Source organism: Drosophila miranda (assembly GCF_003369915.1).
Source record: "Drosophila miranda strain MSH22 chromosome Y unlocalized genomic scaffold, D.miranda_PacBio2.1 Contig_Y1_pilon, whole genome shotgun sequence".
In the NCBI taxonomy this organism is placed as follows: Eukaryota; Metazoa; Arthropoda; class Insecta; order Diptera; family Drosophilidae; genus Drosophila; species Drosophila miranda.
The window spans coordinates 2,126,417-2,146,142 of NW_022881603.1; the positions used below are offsets into that span (position 1 = coordinate 2,126,417).

Sequence of the window (19,726 nt, forward strand, 5' to 3'; positions counted from 1 at the left end):
GAAATATTTTTGTAGCAGTGACATCACAGAAGTCTGGATCCAAAACATCGTTGCTCTAGCTCTTATAGTCTTTGAGCACTAGGCGCTGAAGGGGACGGACAGACGGACAGACGGACGGACGGACGGACGGACGGACAGACGGACAGACAGACAGGGCTCAATCGACTCGGCTATTGATGCTGATCAAGAATATATATACTTTATGGGGTCGGAAACGATTCCTTCTGGACGTTACACACATCCACTTTTACCACAAATCTAATATACCCCAATACTCATTTTGAGTATCGGGTATAAAAATGTAAATCTAAAAAATAGAGAGAATAGATGTGCTTCCAACAGCTGATTCGAAAGGAATGAGATATCCCAAGGCTCAAGCTCTGGCAGGGAAACATTGCCAACGCCTGCTGAGATTCGAGGAATTTATGAATTTCCGAACAAAACGAAGAATAGGTCTCCGAAGAATAGGTCTCAAATCGAGGGAAGTATTCCACAGACATACATTTATATTTCGCGTAATCAAAAGAAACAAAAGATTTATCCCTCATCGGAATCGGATTGATTTGTCGGCTTGAGGCTGCCAAAGACCGTGGCCGGTATGGCCTTTTGTTCGAAGCGCAGTTTCTTCATGATGAGGCCCTCGTCATCGGTTTTGGTTGTGGCCTGGCCTGCCTCGGCCTGGTCTCCACTCGGCTGCTGCAGGTCCTCCTCCTCATCGTCGTCGTCGTCCTCGCTGTCGCCAATATCAATCTCATCCGGATTGACGACTGTATTTTCCTTGCCCTTGGCCCCGCCCTGGGTCTCGCCGCGCACAAACATGATATTGGAGGCAGCCTTCTCGGCGGGCTTTTGCTTGGCCTCGGCCGCCGCCTGGCGGGCCTTCTCCTCGAGCAGCCGCATGGCATCCGGTCCGGAGCCAGCACCAGCATCGGCAGCCACACCATTCGTGTTCGTGTTGACAAACTGGGCAGCCATCATGTTGACCTGAGTGTTGTAGGTGGCCTGAATGGAACGCTTGATCCGCAGCATTTCACGCATCGTATCCTCGTTGCCATGACGCACCTCGAACTCCTTACAGGTCTGCCAGAAGTCCGCCGTGATGCGGGGATCGCACACCTGTTGGGACAAAGCAGAAGAGAGCTTAGAATATTGACGATCCAACGGTTAAATGTCGACTCACCTGTGAGCAATGGGCGTAGATGGCCCTGGCTCGATCCACCTAGCCCAGCTTCGTCTCCAGCTCGGCGAATTTGACGCACATGTGGCGCATATGCTGCTCGTGCAGAGCCTCGATGGCCTTCTTCACGAATATGTTGTACATGTCGAACATCTCCTCTTCCTTGACGGCGGACGTGGCGCGATCGTAGACGGACATGGCATGCCGAGCCAAGCCGTGCTCCTCCTCCAGCTTCGCGTAGAGCTGGTAAAAGTACTTGGATTGCTCAGCGGGTCACTGATCCAGGCTCTGGTCGAAGAGGTCGCGGGCCCGCTCCAGCTTTGTGCCCCAGTAGGGCGCGAGGAACTTGCTTAGATACGAGTTCCAGATGTCGTACACATTCGGCCACTTAAACAGGGCAATGCCCTTCTCGTAGGCCCAATAGGCCTCCTCGAAGTAGTTGTGCTCTTCGAGGAACATGCCATAGTTGATGATCACCTGCGTACCTCTCGTAGACGGCCTTGCAGGTCTTGAAGGTGCCAAAGGACTCCTCCAGATCGGCGTACATGGACCACACCTTCAGGGATCTGTGGAGGCGCGACTGCACTGTCTCCGAGTCGTCGTGTTACGCCACCTTCCGCTTGGGCATGGCCGTGGCACGTTGCATCAGCTTGAGGGCTGCCTCGAACTGCTGCTGGCGCAGCTCCATCTTCGCCCACTCGCACCACACGGCGGCAAGATTCACCACCTTGACGTACTCCACCTCGGTGCCCCGCTCGAAGACCACGCGGGCGTCCTCCACCTGGCCATTGGACTCGTAGAACTTGGCAAACTCCACCCAGAGGGTGTGCAGCTTTCCCACCGCCAGCTTGGGCTGGACTGTCTGCACGGCCTCGGTGTAGGTGTTGATGATCTCCGTGGGCTTGTCATCGTACAGGTTGATCCGCTTGTGCCACTCGTGAACGTTGTGCGGATTCTGGCGCAGCAGGACACTGTTCAGCAGCAGCAGACGCCTCTCCATGAGGTATTCGAAGCGCGACAGGCGCAGCTCCACATCGATGTCGTCCTCCTCGGTGGCCCCCTCGTTCTTGGCCACCTCCTCCATGCGCTTGTTCAACGACAGCTCCTAGAACTGCGCAAAGCTGGCCTCGCAAAAGAGCTCTGCTGCCCCAACAAAGGCCAAAAGACCGAGGACCAGGGGGGGCAAGGAGACAATAGAAGCCAAAAGATTAACAGAGGCGAGTGAATTCCGTAAATGTATATAAACGTTATTGCGGTTCACATTTTGCCCTTTCACTCAATTAACTCAACTAATTGACATTTGAAAATACATGCGGTGAAAGGAAGTACATATGTACACATGCATGTACATGTGGGTCCGTAAAGGACAACAGCAGGAGATAATTATAAGTGCAGGAATTTTAATTCAACCTTCAACCTCAACCTTTTGCCATCAGGAAAGCAGCAGAGGTCGCTCTTCTCACTGAAAGAGCACACGATGCGGTCAACCTATTCGTCGACAGCCAAGCAGCGATAAGATCCATGCAGTCGTCCGCAGTCAGTTCCAGAAATGTCTTGGCGAGCAGGGAGGCACTAGATACCCTAAGCACGACAAAGTCAGTGCGGATCTACTGGATTCCCAGCCACCAGGGCATCGAAGGGAACGAGACGGCGGACGTACTAGCTAAGGAAGGCGTCGGGCTGGCGAATACGAGAACCGAGAACGTGCCTGTCTCCCTCAGAACGCTGCAAAGCGATCTAGAAAAGCAGGCCGGATCACAAACCGAATGTAGGTGGAGGAGTACCACCGCCTGCAGAACCTCGAAAATCATGTGCAAGGAACGCAATGACAAACTCAGCCACTACCTGCTGCACCTACCACGGAAGGACTGCGGATTATTAGTGGGAATATTAACGGGACACTGCCTGGCTGCGGCGCATGCGACAAAGCTAGGAATCACAAACAGAGACAGTTGTAGGAAATGTGACGAACCTGGGGCAACCGAAACCCTAGAACATCTCATCTGCAACTGTCCTGCTCTCTTAAGGGCAAGGAGGAGATACCTGGGCGCCCCAGTGCTGGCATCACTGGAAGATGCCTCCAAGAGGACGCCACAGCAACTACTGGCCTATGCGAAAAATCCCTCGATCCTCGAGGACTTCAACACCCACTAAACACTGCCGCGACGGTTCATACCCCCCCCCCCCCCACCACCCCACTATTCGGACAACTAAGGGCCATACTGGCCTATGTGGGGCCCCCTCTGTGGGCCGTCCGGGTCAACCTAACCTTCAACCTCAGCCTTTGCATAGCTCTGGAGCTCGAAAGTGATTTACAAAAGAACCACTTTAACCGGAAACATAAACATTCATTCCCCACCTTTTCACAGCACTTGACCAGAAACAACAGCAACAACAAAAATCACAATTATAAAGGGAGTCTGGGCGTGGCATACACTGTCAAAAAAACAATTTACGAGAATAAATAATTAAACCCATTTTCATATACGTTTCTCCCGATATTATTCTCTAAATTGAAAGAAAACAGGCATATATTTTCATTACATTTGAACTGAAAACCTTTTAAGATAAGCCGACGTTGACTTTTTCGCTATTTTTCGTTATTTTTATAGTCCTGTTTGCCTTTAGTATTTTCTCCTATAAGAGAGATGATTCTTGGTAAAAGTTTACCCCCTTATTTGCCTCCATACTAAACATAAAGCAAACAAAATGCTACACACACAAAAGCACTATTAAAAAAAAAAAAACAGAAACACAAATGAATTTTATAATTTATTCATATTTTTCTTTCCGCGATCGGCTCTTTTTGTGCGCGAATAATCCACTAATTTTTCCCGCAAGACGCACTTAGCACCAAAGACGCTCAGCTACAACGGTACAACAAATGAAACGAGAAGGCAGCAATTTTTGGTCGAATAACAACAAATCAGCAAAAAAAACGGGACACGTTAACATATATATGTAAGATTAATAATAATGTATCGTTTATTAATAGTGTTTTTCGAAAAAGAGTACAAAGTGTATGATTTAAGATGTGCAATTAATGAGTCTGTTCTTCCGACTTTTTGTTCAACTTTCTGCTTCTACTTCCAACAACCGACTCCCATATCGATAACCCCTTATCGGTTAGGTCTTTTAAACATCGGTTAAGTCTGGTTATATCGGTTAGGTCTTATCGATGGTATCTTAAGTTCAAATGTTAATTTAGATGGGATAGTGTTAACTGCTTGGTACACTGTCCTTTACATTCGGCCCTCCTGCTCATCTTCATCTGTCCCAGATGATAATATATCATCGTTCTCTGAGACAAAACGCCATAGCTTCATATTGTCACTGCTCGTTGCTGTGATATTTGGCCCCTCGACTTGAGCAACCTTTCTGACGTCGTAGCGACCGTTCCGCTTTACCTTGGTGACTTCATATGGGCCTAGATACTCGCTGGCCAACTTGCGTCCTGCGACGAACTGCGTCCTCTTGATCGCGACCATGTCTCCTAGTCTGTAGCCGTGCTCAGGTCGTCGTTTTTTATCAATGTTTTGTTTCGCTTGGTCCCGCAGTTCTTGGCGCTCGATGTTAAACTGCGTAACCAACTCCTCGTTGAGCACCTCCAATAGTCGACTTTCAGCTTGTCTGTGCATCTTTGTCCCAAACATGACCTCGAATGGCGACGACTTCAACGTAGAATGCACATGCGAATTAATCGCCATCTGGACCTGTGGCACATGCTTGTACCACTTCGTTGACTCCTGAGCTGAGAGCTTTGCGATGATACCCAAAATTGAACGGTTCACCCGCTCAATCTGACCGTTGCCTCTCGCCACACCTGTCGTTGTACACACATGTTCGACTTTGTTCTCGTTGAGAAACTCGCTGAATGCGTTGGATGTAAACGCTGCTCCTCTGTCGCTGACTATGCGCTTGGGAAAACCAAACACAAATGACAAATCGCTCAGCCTCTTCACAACTTCTTCGTGACCTGTTGACTTAGTTGGGAACAGCCACACAAACTTGGAGAATGCATCTACCACAGCAAAAATGTACTTGTATTGCTTGGCTGTCGCATCCATTGGTCCCAAATGATCAACGTGCAGCGTGTATAGTGGTGTGTCACCCTTGTCAATGCAATGAAGATAGCCTTCTTGTTTGCCCAACTTTTTGCTGAAAATTATACAACTGATACAATTAGTAATCAACTTATTTACTTTCCGTTCAAGGTGCGGAATCCAGTATTGCTGCTGAACTGAGTGCATTGTCTTCGCTGTGGAGAAATGACCAACTTCATGCGATCCTTGAATGATTTCCCTTTCCATCAGCCTTGGAACCACCAATACGTCATTGCCATTTACAGATTTGAAGAGAAGACCTCCTTTAAGCTTGTAGTCTTGATATGGGTGCTGCTTCAGGATCTCAACTGTGGCTTTGATGAAATCGTCATCCTGCTGTGCTTTCTTTATCCGAGCTGTTAGCTCCGTCGTCACGAACATGCATGTCTGCGGAAAACGACTGAGACAGTCCACGTGTCTCATTCTGTCCCCTGGGCGGTGTACTGCTTTGAATGTAAAGTCCTCCATATACAGAATCCACTGGGAAACTTCTCTGGGTATATCTACTTTCGTTGTTGTCTGCTTAAACGCCGCACAGTCAGTGGCAAGATCAAATTTGATCCCCAACAGGTAGTGACGAAACTTCTTGAGTGCGAGGTATGCAGCTTTGACATCCAAATAGTAACTGTGACGTTTGGACTCGGCTTGTGTAGTCTTTTTACTCCAATAGTAAATCGGGTGGAAATTGCCATCAGACTGCTGCAACAGATCTGCTCCGAAACCTTCTTTGGATGCATCCGTGTGGAGTTCCGTTGGCGCTTCTCGTGAGTATAAATGTAATACAGGTGCGATTACATGCAGATTCTTTAAGGTTTGTAGCGACTGTTGCTCTGCTTCGCCAATGTTGAAAACTGCTTCCTTCCTGAGTAGATTCGTGAGCGGCCGGGCAACTTGTGCATAGCCAGGGATGAACTTTCTGAAAAAGCCTGTGAGTCCCAGAAATGCTTGAACTGCTTTAATGTCTTTGGGCGTAGCAAACCGACTGACAGCTGCTGTCTTCTCTTTGCCGGGCCAGATTCTCCCGTCCTCAATGATATGGCCCAGAAAGCTAATGCGTGGCTGCATGAAGCTACATTTCTTCCACTTGATCTTTAGGCCAAACTGCGCAGCTGTCTCCAGGACCAACTTTGTCTTCCTCATGCATACCTCGGGCGACGCGGCGTAAACAATTATGTCGTCCATATAAAGCTGCATAATGTCAGAGTTGATTAATTCTTGAAAAATATAGCTTACGAACCGAATGAACGCAGCTGGCGAGTTCTTGAATCCGAAAGGCGCTTTATTAAACTCGAATAATCCCTCCTTTGTAACAAAGGCCGTATACGACTTGCTTTGCTCTTCCATAGGCACATGGAAAAATCCGTTTTCAAGGTCCATTATGGTAAACCACTTAGCCGACTGCAGCTTTTCCAAGACTTCCTCCATGATCGGGACTGGGAAGCAGTCCAGCAATACCATGCTGTTTAACTTCCTGTAGTCTACGCAAACTCTAAGTGTACCATCTTTTTTCTTCACGACGACAACTCTGCTCGCTACATTTGAAGACGACTTGCGCACGATTCCTTGCTCGATCCATTCTTCGACTTGCTTCTTTACGGCACTGGCTTCGTCTGTTGATAAACGACTCGGTGAGTGATAAAAGGTCTTGATTACTCCGTCGGGAACTATCTTCAGTTGGATTGGAGACTGCTTTGCAACTTCTGTGGGCATTTGGTAAATGTTTCTTATCATCTGTTCAACGTCTTTTCGATATTGCGGCGGAGCTACAAAGGATGACTCTTCAGTTACATTATATATAAGAGCATGCTCATCTGTTGGCACAGGATCTGCGTCATGCTTCAAAAACGTGTATCCTTGCATATCAGCGACGAAACGGAACTTTTTAATGAAATCATGCCCCAAAAGTGCGTCGAAATCAATCTGGCTACTGGGGACTACTAAAAACTTCTGTGTGGTCTGCAACTTATCCACGGTAACTTCTGCATTAAAGTATCCAACAGGCTTTGTTGATATCTGACCCAGACCGCGCAACATAGTTGTGCACTTCAAAAGTTTAACGTTTTTCATGGTCTTCAACATACTCTCTTTGATTATGGTTACATCTGACCCTGTATCCACAAGACAGTCAACAACAATGCCGTTTATTTGAATTTTTTTCATGCGACTGCGATCCAAAATGACGCGAACTTTATCAACTTTATCACCTTCATAAGGACAGTTACGCGAAATGTGACCAGTCTGATTGCACTTAAAACACTTCGTTTCGGCTTTGCAGTCTTTGCGTTTGTGTTCTCCTGATCCACAGTTATAGCAATATTCTTTTTTACCGCTTTGCCCACTTTGCTGCTTGAAACTCGTTTTATGCTGTTCGTTATTGCCCTTCTTCTCCGATATGTTCAAACGATCATAGATATCGAACTCTTCTTTCAAGGCCCTGAAGGTCTTACAGCGATACATGGCATACTTATACTCGTTTCTTATGTCCAGACCGTTCACAATATGGCTTATAACAGCCGCGTGTTCACCATGTCCGACTGCTGCTATTTTTCTCATCTGCAGCAAGTACTCGTGCATCGACTCACTACTCTTCCTCTTTCTTTCTTGCAGCAGCTTATGAATGTCTGCACTGTTATAGCTACATGTGAATTCATCCAATAATACGTTCTTGAGTTCCTCATAGGTGCACACGCATTCAGCTTCAAGGAAAAGCTTAGCTGCACCGGTCATTTTTCCTCTGGCCTGCACATACTTTTGCTTTTCAGTAAGCTCATATGCGTCGGCATTTTTTTCGAATATCTCAAACCATTTTTCTATGGGAACCGATTTTCCATCACAATCGCTCACAACTTTTGTAAAATTATCTGGAGCGATCTTCATTTGGATTTCTCGTTGCTCATCGCAAAGCACTTTCAAACTTAGCAACTTTATCATTTGATCAATCTTGCCATCAGTATTGTTTTCCGCATTTTCTAAATCTTCCATCTCGTTTGCACTCGGGCGCGACGTTCCTGGTACAGCTTCTTCCTTCTCTCTCTCTTTCCAGTGCAACGGCGGCGGTGTTTGCATCATTTTGCGGCTCTTTTCGACTTGTGTCTGTGTACCCGACGAGTGCTTGTCTTTTCTGTTTATAAGTGTGTATCACACACAACGTGTCTGTGCGTGTTTTTTCTGCTTGCGTACGTACTGCGCACGGACAAGGCGACGCTGCGGCGCGACAATGAATTTCACAATTTTCCAACCGATTTAAACGACCGATCTTTTATTAAACTCCGTGTCTACTGTTAGGCTCACAGAATTTGGATTGTTCAACTTAATGTTTATAGCCACCAACAACAACTTTACAACTTTAGGTACATAGCTACAAACAACAACTTTAACAACTTTTCAACAATCCTCTTTTTGCATCAGCTTCTGCTTTCTTCTGTTTTTCTTTTTCTGCACCTAGACCAGATTTGCCCTATATGTCATGTATATTCTCGATTTATAATGAATCTCAACAATAAAATGGCGACCTTTTTGCATATTTTGTGGTTCTTTTCATCCTTCAATCAGCATGGAAGCTCAATTGTAAACTCTGGATTAAAATTGAACAATAATAAAAATGTGTTCGTGTAACCTCTTGGCGTGTGCACCTCTTGGCAATTTGCGTTAAAATGTTGTTGGGTGGGTGGGGGGGGGGGGCGTAGGGGGGGTGTGTGTGGGGGTACTAACAACAAATTTCGAACGCGGAACATTAACAAAGGAATTGTGTAACGAACATAATCAGATTACTTGCCGTCGGGGCAAGCCATCTGAAACAGAAACTGAACGATGGTGCGAGTGGGACGGCCAGTCATGCGGTCCTTCAGCAAATATGGGAGCGGATTGTAGCGCGTCAGCATGCCCGCGTTGCGGATGTCCAGGTGGGCCCAGTCGACGCACGGCACCAGCTCGTGCAGAACGGCGGCAGCGATGCAGCTGGAGGCGGGGCCACGTCCGCGGTTGCTGATGTCAAAGGTCTCGTTCGGCATGATCAGCTCCTTGAAGTAGCGCCACAGGGGCAGACGCCAAACGCGATCCCCCGTAAGGGCACCGGCCTTCTCGAACTGCTTGTAGACGAAGTTCGAATTGCTGAAAATCCCGGCTGCTGCTCCGCCCAGCGCTGGGCAGACGGCGTAGCCCACTGTAGCAATGTCCACGACCATGCGCGGCTTGTAGATCGTCTGGGCGTAGAGCAAGGGATCGGCCATGGCCATCACACCAGCCTTGCTGACGTCCACGAAGCCGAGAGTTTTTCCATTGAGGAGGGACACCACGTCGCCAGGCTTGGCCGCCATTCCGGAGGGCATGTTCTCGCACAGCGGCAGCAGTGCCGTTATGTTTAGGGGCAGCGATAGGCCGGCGGCGGCTCGGATGACGCCCACGCAGGCGGCTGCACCGGACATGCAGCCGCGGTACATGGACAAGCAGTCCTTGGGACGGAGGCAGAGGCCCCCGCTGTTGAATGTGATGCCCTTGCCCAGCAGGAGGATGGGCTTGTCCTCGGGTGCGGTGCCGCAGTAGGCGATTTCCAAGATGATCGGCGGCTCGCAGCTGCCCTTGGCCACCATCAAGAAGCTGTTCAAGCTCTTGGACTCGATCCAGTCCATGCTGCGTACCTCCACGGATACCCCGCAGGGGCACAGGGCATCCACCGTTGACTGGGCGAAGATTGTGGGCGTCATCTGATTGGCCGGCGTATCGGCCAGGCGACGGGCCAGGTTCTGCGATTCGGCCTTGAACAGGCCCCGCATCCAGGCATCCGAGTCGGGAGAGTCGTACAGCTCCAGTTTGGAAATGAGTGTGCGGTCCCGACGGCGCTTGTTGGTGTTGTAGCGCCAGACGGCCAAGGCGCTCCCCTCGGCCGCCTGCTCCGCATACTCCATCGACTCCACGAAGACATCTGTGCAGCCCTGCAGTTGAAGGGCACGAGCCCCCACGCCGGCAGCGACGCGAGCGTTCTCCATTCCCTCGTCGATCATCTCCAGGTCGTTGAAGCCGGCCCCCTCCTGTCCCACGCCGACCACGGCCACCGCACGGAACTCCGCATCCACGTTCATAAAGACACGGCCTTTTCCCAGCTGGCCACTCAGGCCCGTCTCGCGTATTAGATCAGTGATCTTACCCTGGACGCGATCGTCAAACTTCTCGCCGGATGGTGTCATCTTGGGCTGGCGGTCGCCCTCCTTGGCGTACACGCCCACCACAACGCCTTTGATCACCGAGTCACATTTCTCGGCGTAGTGCCGTCGCTGTTCCACATCTCTGCGTCTGACCAGGAATGTGTGCTGGACACGCCTGCACAGGGCGTGCATCAAGCGTACAGACTTCATCGCTTAATGATAGTGACAGTCCCTCGCGACAGGTTACGAAAGTTCTCTTATTTTTCAGACAGTTCCAGACAAATTTTGCTTTTTTCCGAATAAAAAAAATGTAAATCTAAAAAATAGAGAGAATAGATGTGCTTCCAACAGCTGATTCGAAAGGAATGAGATATCCCAAGGCTCAAGCTCTGGCAGGGAAACATTGCCAACGCCTGCTGAGATTCGAGGAATTTATGAATTTCCGAACAAAACGAAGAATAGGTCTCCGAAGAATAGGTCTCAAATCGAGGGATGTATGTATGTATGTATGTATGTCCACAGACATACATTTATATTTCGCGTAATCAAAAGAAACAAAAGATTTATCCCTCATCGGAATCGGATTGATTTGTCGGCTTGAGGCTGCCAAAGACCTTGGCCGGTATGGTTCGAAGCGCATTTTCTTCATGATGAGGCCCTCGTCATCGGTTTTGGTTGTGGCCTGGCCTGCCTCGGCCTGGTCTCCACTCGGCTGCTGCAGGTCCTCCTCCTCATCGTCGTCGTCGTCCTCGCTGTCGCCAATATCAATCTCATCCGGATTGACGACTGTATTTTCCTTGCCCTTGGCCCCGCCCTGGGTCTCGCCGCGCACAAACATGATATTGGAGGCAGCCTTCTCGGCGGGCTTCTGCTTGGCCTCGGCCGCCGCCTGGCGGTCCGGAGCCAGCACCATCATCGGCAGCCACACCATTCGTGTTCGTGTTGTAGGTGGCCTGAATGGAACGCTTGATCCGCAGCATTTCACGCATCGTATCCTCGTTGCCATGACGCACCTCGAACTCCTTCCAAGTCCGCCGTGATGCGGGGATCGCACACCTGTTGGGACAAAGCAGAAGAGAGCTTAGAATATTGACGATCCAACGGTTAAATGTCGACTCACCTGTGAGCGTAGATGGCCCTGGCTCGATCCACCTTGCCCAGCTTCGTCTCCAGCTCGGCGAATTTGACGCACATGTGGCGCATATGCTGCTCGGGCAGAGCCCGACATGCGGACATGGCATGCAGGGCCAGGCCGTGCTCCTCCTCCAGCTTCGCGTAGAGCAGGTAAAAGTACTTGGCATGCTCAGCGGGACACTGATCCAGGCACTGTTCGAATAGGTCGCGGGCCCGCTCCAGCTTTGTGCCCCCGTAGCGCGCGAGGAACTTGCTTAGATACGAGTTCCAGATGTCGTACACATTCGGCCACTTAAACAGGGCAATTCCCTTCTCGTAGGCCCGATAGGCCTCCTCGAAGTAGTTGTGCTCTTCGAGGAACATGCCATAGTTGATGATCACCTGCGGCGTGCAGATCTTCAGGTCGATGATGCGCTCGTAGACAGCCTTGCAGGTCTTGAAGGTGCCAAAGGACTCCTCCAGATCGGCGTACATGGACCACACCTTCAGGGATCTGTGGAGGCGCGACTGCACTGTCTCCGAGTCGTGATACGCCACCTTCCGCTTGGGCACGCCGTGGCACGTTGCATCAGCTTGAGGGCAGCCTCGAACTGCTGCTGGCGCAGCTCCATCTCCGCCCACTCGCACCACACGGCGGCCAGATCCTCCACCTTGACGTACTCCACCTCGGTGCCCCGCTCGAAGACCACGCGGGCGTCCTCCACCTGGCCATTGGACTCGTAGAACTTGGCAAACTCCACCCAGAGGGTGTGGTGTGCAGCTTTCCCACCGCCAGCTTGGGGTGGACTGTCTGCACGGCCTCGGTGTAGGTGTTGATGATCTCCGTGGGCTTGTCATCGTACAGGTTGATCCGCTTGTGCCACTCGTGAACGTTGTGCGGATTCTGGCGCAGCAGGACACTGTTCAGCAGCAGCAGACGCCTCTCCATGAGGTATTCGAAGCGCGACAGGCGCAGCTCCACATCGATGTCGTCCTCCTCGGTGGCCCCCTCGTTCTTGGCCACCTCCTCCATGCGCTTGTTCAACGACAGCTCCTCGAACTTCGCAAAGCTGGCCTCGCAAAAGGGCTCTGCTGCCCCAACAAAGGCCAAAAGACCGAGGACCAGGGGGGGCAAGGAGACAATAGAAGCCAAAAGATTAACAGAGGCGAGTGAATTCCGTAAATGTACATATATAAACGTTATTGCGGTTCACATTTTGCACTTTCGCTCAATTAACTCAACTAATTGACATTTGAAAATACATGCGGTGAAAGGAAGTACATATGTACACATGTATGTACATGTGCGTCCGTAAAGGACAACAGCAGGAGATAATTATAAGTGCAGGAATTTTAATTCAACCTTCAACCTCAGCCTTTGCATGGCTCTGGAGCTCGAAAGTGATTTACAAAAGAAGCACTTTAGTCGGAAACATAAACATTCATTCCCCACCTCTTCACAGCACTTGACCAGAAACAACAGCAACAACAAAAATCACAATTATAAAGGGAGTCTGGGCGTGGCATACACTGTCAAAAAAACAATTTACGAGAATAAATAATTAAACCCATTTTCATATACGTTTCTCCCGATATTATTCTCTAAATTGAAAGAAAACAACAGGCATATATTTTCATTAGATTTGAACTGAAAACCTTTTAAGATCAGCCGAAGTTGACTTTTTCGGTATTTTTCGTTATTTTTATAGTCCTGTTTGCCTTTAGTATTTTCTCCTATAAGAAAGATGATTCTTGGTAAAAAATTTTCCCCTTATTTGCCTCCATACTAAAGATAAAGCTAACAAAATGCTATCGATCTATTTTTTTTTATATCTTTTTAGTTCATCGCCTATAATCGTACAGCAAAGAAAAACATAAGCAACATTTTCTTACCTTCTTCCTGGTTCTTCCACTTTTGCTGCATTCTCTCTTTCTGTTCTTTCCTTGCCGTTTCCATTCTGTCGTTATATTCACACACACACACACACACACAAAAGCACTATTAAAAAAAAAACAGAAACACAAATGAATTTTATAATTTATTCATATTTTTCTTTCCGCGATCGGCTCTTTTTGTGCGCGAATAATCCACTAATTTTTCCCGCAAGACGCACTTAGCACCAAAGACGCTCAGCTACAACGGTACAACAAATGAAACGAGAAGGCAGCAATTTTTGGTCGAATAACAACAAATCACCAAAAAAAAACGGGACACGTTGACATATATATGTAAGTATATGTAATTCTTTCTGGCCATTGACTATTAAATTAGTGGTTTAAGTTAGTGGAAGGCGCGGCTAAGAGGCAACGGTACAGCAACTGGAATTTCCAAGAAACTCCACTCAACGAAAAGAAGGCGAGCGAAAGAGAATTAGAAGATCACGCGATGCGACGCTCCCAATGCGAAAACCGAACGCATCGCTGTATGCGTGTGCATGTGGGTGCAGTTGCGGTTTTTGGCTGTGCATGTGAGGCTCTAAAGCCTCTGTAAGCAATAGCAACGCAATAATGAGCATAAGTATAGATGCTTGAGCGTTGAAGTGAAATGATGAACAGAAGAGAGGAAAAGTAAAATAAGCGGCTAATTTCTCCACCATTTGTAGTGCAAAAATGTTTTTCGAGGTTTTTAACGAGCCCGATTTGTAAAGACCTCACCTAGGCCAGATTTGCCCTATATGTCATGTATATTCTCGATTTATAATGAATCTCAACAATAAAATGGCGACCTTTTTGCATATTTTATGTGGTTCTTTTCATCCTTCAATCAGCATGGAAGCTCAATTGTAAACTCTGGATTAAAATTGAACAATAATAAAAATGTGTTCGTGTAACCTCTTGGGGTGTGCACCTCTTGGCAATTTGCGTGAAAATGTTGGGGGGTGGTGGTGGGGGTACTTCAATTAACAACAAATGTGGAACGCGGAACATTAACCAAGGAATTGTGTAACGAACATAATCAGATTACTTGCCGTCGGGGCAAGCCATCTGAAACAGAAACAGAACGATGGTGCGAGTGGGACGGCCAGTCATGCGGTCCTTCAGCAAATATGGGAGCGGATTGTAGCGCGTCAGCATGCCCACGTTGCGGATGTCCAGGTGGGCCCAGTCGACGCACGGCACCAGCTCGTGCAGAACGGCGGCAGCGATGCAGCTGGAGGCGGGGCCACGTCCGCGGTTGCTGATGTCAAAGGTCTCGTTCGGCATGATCAGCTCCTTGAAGTAGCGCCACAGGGGCAGACGCCAAACGCGATCCGCCGTAAGGGCACCGGCCTTCTCGAACTGCTTGTAGACGAAGTTCGAATTGCTGAAAATCCCGGCTGCTGCTCCGCCCAGCTGCTGGGCAGACGGCGTAGCCCACTGTAGCAATGTCCACGACCATGCGCGGCTTGTAGATCGTCTGGGCGTAGAGCAAGGGATCGGCCATGGCCATCACACCAGCCTTGCTGACGTCCACGAAGCCGAGATTTTCGCCATTGAGGAGGGACACCACGTCGCCAGGCTTGGCCGCCATTCCGGAGGGCATGTTCTCGCACAGCGGCAGCAGTGCCGTTATGTTTAGGGGCAGCGATAGGCCGGCGGCGGCTCGGATGACGCCCACGCAGGCGGCTGCACCGGACATGCAGCCGCGGTACATGGACAAGCAGTCCTTGGGACGGAGGCAGAGGCCCCCGCTGTTGAATGTGATGCCCTTGCCCAGCAGGAGGATGGGCTTGTCCTCGGGTGCGGTGCCGCAGTAGGCGATTTCCAAGATGATCGGCGGCTCGCAGCTGCCCTTGGCCACCATCAAGAAGCTGTTCAAGCTCTTGGACTCGATCCAGTCCATGCTGTGTACCTCCACGGATACCCCGCAGGGGCACAGGGCATCCACCGTTGACTGGGCGAAGATTGTGGGCGTCGGGCGACGGGCCAGGTTCTGCGATTCGGCCTTGAACAGGCCCCGCATCCAGGCATCCGAGTCGGGAGAGTCGTACAGCTCCAGTTTGGAAATGAGTGCGCTTGTTGGTGTTGTAGCGCCAGACGGCCAAGGCGCTCCCCTCGGCCGCCTGCTCCGCATACTCCATCGACTCCACGAAGACATCTGTGCAGCCCTGCAGTTGAAGGGCACGAGCCCCCACGCCGGCAGCGACGCGAGCGTTCTCCATTCCCTCGTCGATCATCTCCAGGTCGTTGAAGCCGGCCCCCTCCTGTCCCACGCCGACCACGGCCACCGCACGGGCTGGCGGTCGCCCTCCTTGGCGTACACGCCCACCACAACGCCTTTGATCACCGAGTCACATTTCTCGGCGTAGTGCCGTCGCTGTTCCACATCTCTGCGTCTGGCCAGGAATGTGTGCTGGACACGACTGCACAGGGCGTGCATCAAGCGTACAGACTTCATCGCTTAATGATAGGGACAGTCCCTCGCGACAGGTTACGAAAGTTCTCTTATTTTTCAGACTGTTCCAGACAAATTTTGCTTTTTTCCGAATAAACACGAGGGGGAACGTTGTGAGTTGCTGCGGACACCGCAACTCTACAGTTATACCCGATACTTAGTCAGTATGGCTCTCCTCCGGCAGCCGCCGCTAATATTGAACGACACGACAAAGAATGCGTGCGAGAGAGACAGAAAATCAGTCTGATCGTGACGTCGGGCGCTGCGTAGCCACTGCAAATTGATTTCTTGCTTTTGGCTACAAAAATGATCCGATCTGATCCAGATTCAGCAATCTGATAGATATGGTCATTATCTATGATTCTATGATTTTAGTTTTCTCGAATGTGCAATATTGTGGATGCAACAGATTTTCGTCCTTTGTGTGGGCGGAAGGGGTGGGGCGAAATTTTGAGATACACGTTTTATAGTAAGATCTAACAGGAGTGCGGATACCAAATTTGGTTACTCTAGCCTTAATAGTCTCTGAGATTTTTGAATATCCCCAGATTTTCGTCCTTTGCGGGGGCGGAAAGAGGTGTGGCGAAATTTGGACACAAAACGGTCAAGGTCCGATATCACAGGAGTGTGGATACCAAATTTTGTTGCTCTGGCTCTTATATGTTCTGAGATCCTTGAACTCATATTTTGCAATTGGCAAAACCGACCATGAAACCTGTGTTAGAGAGAGACAGCGAGAAAGAATGAAATTGTTGTCTTGATTCTGGCTATAATAATTATACGATCTGGTTGAGATTTTACACTCTAGAACATATAGTTATTTTCTACGACTTTGCGTTTTATCGTATCTTTAAAAATGTGGATGCCACAGATTTTCGTCCTTTGTGGGGGCGGAAGTGGGCGTGGCGAAGTTTTGAAATATTTTTGTAGCAGTGACATCACAGAAGTCTGGATCCAAAACATCGTTGCTCTAGCTCTTATAGTCTTTGAGCACTAGGCGCTGAAGGGGACGGACAGACGGACGGACGGACGGACAGACGGACACACAGACAGGGCTCAATCGACTCGGCTATTGATGCTGATCAAGAATATATATACTTTATGGGGTCGGAAATGATTCCTTCTGGACGTTACAAACATCCACTTTTACCACAAATCTAATATACCCCAATACTCATTTTGAGTATCGGGTATAAAAATGTAAATCTAAAAAATAGAGAGAATAGATGTGCTTCCAACAGCTGATTCGAAAGGAATGAGAGATCCCAAGGCTCAAGCTCTGGCAGGGAAACATTGCCAACGCCTGCTGAGATTCGAGGAATTTATGAATTTCTGAACAAAACGAAGAATAGGTCTCCGAAGAATAGGTCTCAAATCGAGGGAAGTATTCCACAGACATACATTTATATTTCGCGTAATCAAAAGAAACAAAAGATTTATCCCTCATCGGAATCGGATTGATTTGTCGGCTTGAGGCTGCCAAAGACCTTGGCCGGTATGGCCTTTTGTTCGAAGCGCATTTTCTTCATGATGAGGCCCTCGTCTTCGGTTTTGGTTGTGGCCTGGCCTGCCTCGGCCTGGTCTCCACTCGGCTGCTGCAGGTCCTCCTCCTCATCGTCGTCGTCGTCCTCGCTGTCGCCAATATCAATCTCATCCGGATTGACGACTGTATTTTCCTTGCCCTTGGCCCCGCCCTGGGTCTCGCCGCGCACAAACATGATATGGGAGGCAGCCTTCTCGGCGGGCTTCTGCTTGGCCTCGGCCGCCGCCTGGCGGGCCTTCTCCTCGAGCAGCCGCATGGCATCCGGTCCGGAGCCAGCACCAGCATCGGCAGCCACACCATTCGTGTTCGTGTTGACAAACTGGGCAGCCATCATGTTGACCTGAGTGTTGTAGGTGGCCTGAATGGAACGCTTGATCCGCAGCATTTCACGCATCGTATCCTCGTTGCCATGCCGCTCCTCGAACTCCTTCCAGGTCTGCCAGAAGTCCGCCGTGATGCGGGGATCGCACACCTGTTGGGACAAAGCAGAAGAGAGCTTAGAATATTGACGATCCAACGGTTAAATGTCGACTCACCTGTGAGCAATGGGCGTAGATGGCCCTGGCTCGATCCACCTAGCCCAGCTTCGTCTCCAGCTCGGCGAATTTGACGCACATGTGGCGCATATGCTGCTCGTGCAGAGCCTCGATGGCCTTCTTCACGAATATGTTGTACATGTCGAACATCTCCTCTTCCTTGACGGCGGACGTGGCGCGATCGTAGACGGACATGGCATGCCGGGCCAAGCCGTGCTCCTCCTCCAGCTTCGCGTAGAGCTGGTAAAAGTACTTGGATTGCTCAGCGGGTCACTGATCCAGGCACTGTTCGAAGAGGTCGCGGGCCCGCTCCAGCTTTGTGCCCCAGTAGGGCGCGAGGAACTTGCTTAGATACGAGTTCCAGATGTCGTACACATTCGGCCACTTAAACAGGGCAATGCCCTTCTCGTAGGCCCAATAGGCCTCCTCGAAGTAGTTGTGCTCTTCGAGGAACATGCCATAGTTGATGATCACCTGCGGCGTGCAGATCTTCAGGCCGATGATGCTCTCGTAGACGGCCTTGCAGGTCTTGAAGGTGCCAAAGGACTTCTCCAGATCGGCGTACATGGACCACACCTTCAGGGATCTGTGGAGGCGCGACTGCACTGTCTCCGAGTCGTCGTGTTACGCCACCTTCCGCTTGGGCATGGCCGTGGCACGTTGCATCAGCTTGAGGGCTGCCTCGAACTGCTGCTGGCGCAGCTCCATCTTCGCCACTCGCACCACACGGCGGCAAGATTCACCACCTTGACGTACTCCACCTCGGTGCCCCGCTCGAAGACCACGCGGGCGTCCTCCACCTGGCCATTGGACTCGTAGAACTTGGCAAACTCCACCCAGAGGGTGTGCAGCTTTCCCACCGCCAGCTTGGGCTGGACTGTCTGCACGGCCTCGGTGTAGGTGTTGATGATCTCCGTGGGCTTGTCATCGTACAGGTTGATCCGCTTGTGCCACTCGTGAACGTTGTGCGGATTCTGGCGCAGCAGGACACTGTTCAGCAGCAGCAGACGCCTCTCCATGAGGTATTCGAAGCGCGACAGGCGCAGCTCCACATCGATGTCGTCCTCCTCGGTGGCCCCCTCGTTCTTGGCCACCTCCTCCATGCGCTTGTTCAACGACAGCTCCTAGAACTGCGCAAAGCTGGCCTCGCAAAAGAGCTCTGCTGCCCCAACAAAGGCCAAAAGACCGAGGACCAGGGGGGCAAGGAGACAATAGAAGCCAAAAGATTAACAGAGGCGAGTGAATTCCGTAAATGTATATAAACGTTATTGCGGTTCACATTTTGCACTTTCGCTCAATTAACTCAACTAATTGACATTTGAAAATACATGCGGTGAAAGGAAGTACATATGTACACATGCATGTACATGTGGGTCCGTAAAGGACAACAGCAGGAGATAATTATAAGTGCAGGAATTTTAATTCAACCTTCAACCTCAACCTTTTGCCATCAGGAAAGCAGCAGAGGTCGCTCTTCTCACTGAAAGAGCACACGATGCGGTCAACCTATTCGTCGACAGCCAAGCAGCGATAAGATCCATGCAGTCGTCCGCAGTCAGTTCCAGAAATGTCTTGGCGAGCAGGGAGGCACTAGATACCCTAAGCACGACAAAGTCAGTGCGGATCTACTGGATTCCCAGCCACCAGGGCATCGAAGGAACGAGACGGCGGACGTACTAGCTAAGGAAGGCGTCGGGCTGGCGAATACGAGAACCGAGAACGTGCCTGTCTCCCTCAG

The 19,726-nt window shown here is 50.0% G+C and overlaps 1 protein-coding gene and 2 pseudogenes across 1 annotated transcript; all 3 read right to left on the bottom strand.

Moving 5' to 3' along the window:
• Nucleotides 1–476: 476 nt before the first annotated feature.
• On the bottom strand, nucleotides 477–13,289 carry LOC117191198 (annotated as a pseudogene).
• On the bottom strand, nucleotides 8,732–10,787 carry LOC117191205 (cytosol aminopeptidase-like). Its single transcript, XM_033396136.1, has one exon. It carries the CDS (start codon nucleotides 10,629–10,631, stop codon nucleotides 9,048–9,050), a length of 1,584 nt encoding a protein of 527 aa, XP_033252027.1. The 5' UTR covers nucleotides 10,632–10,787; the 3' UTR covers nucleotides 8,732–9,047.
• LOC117191196 lies at nucleotides 10,937–19,463 on the bottom strand (annotated as a pseudogene).
• Between the last annotated feature and the right edge of the window lie 263 nt (nucleotides 19,464–19,726).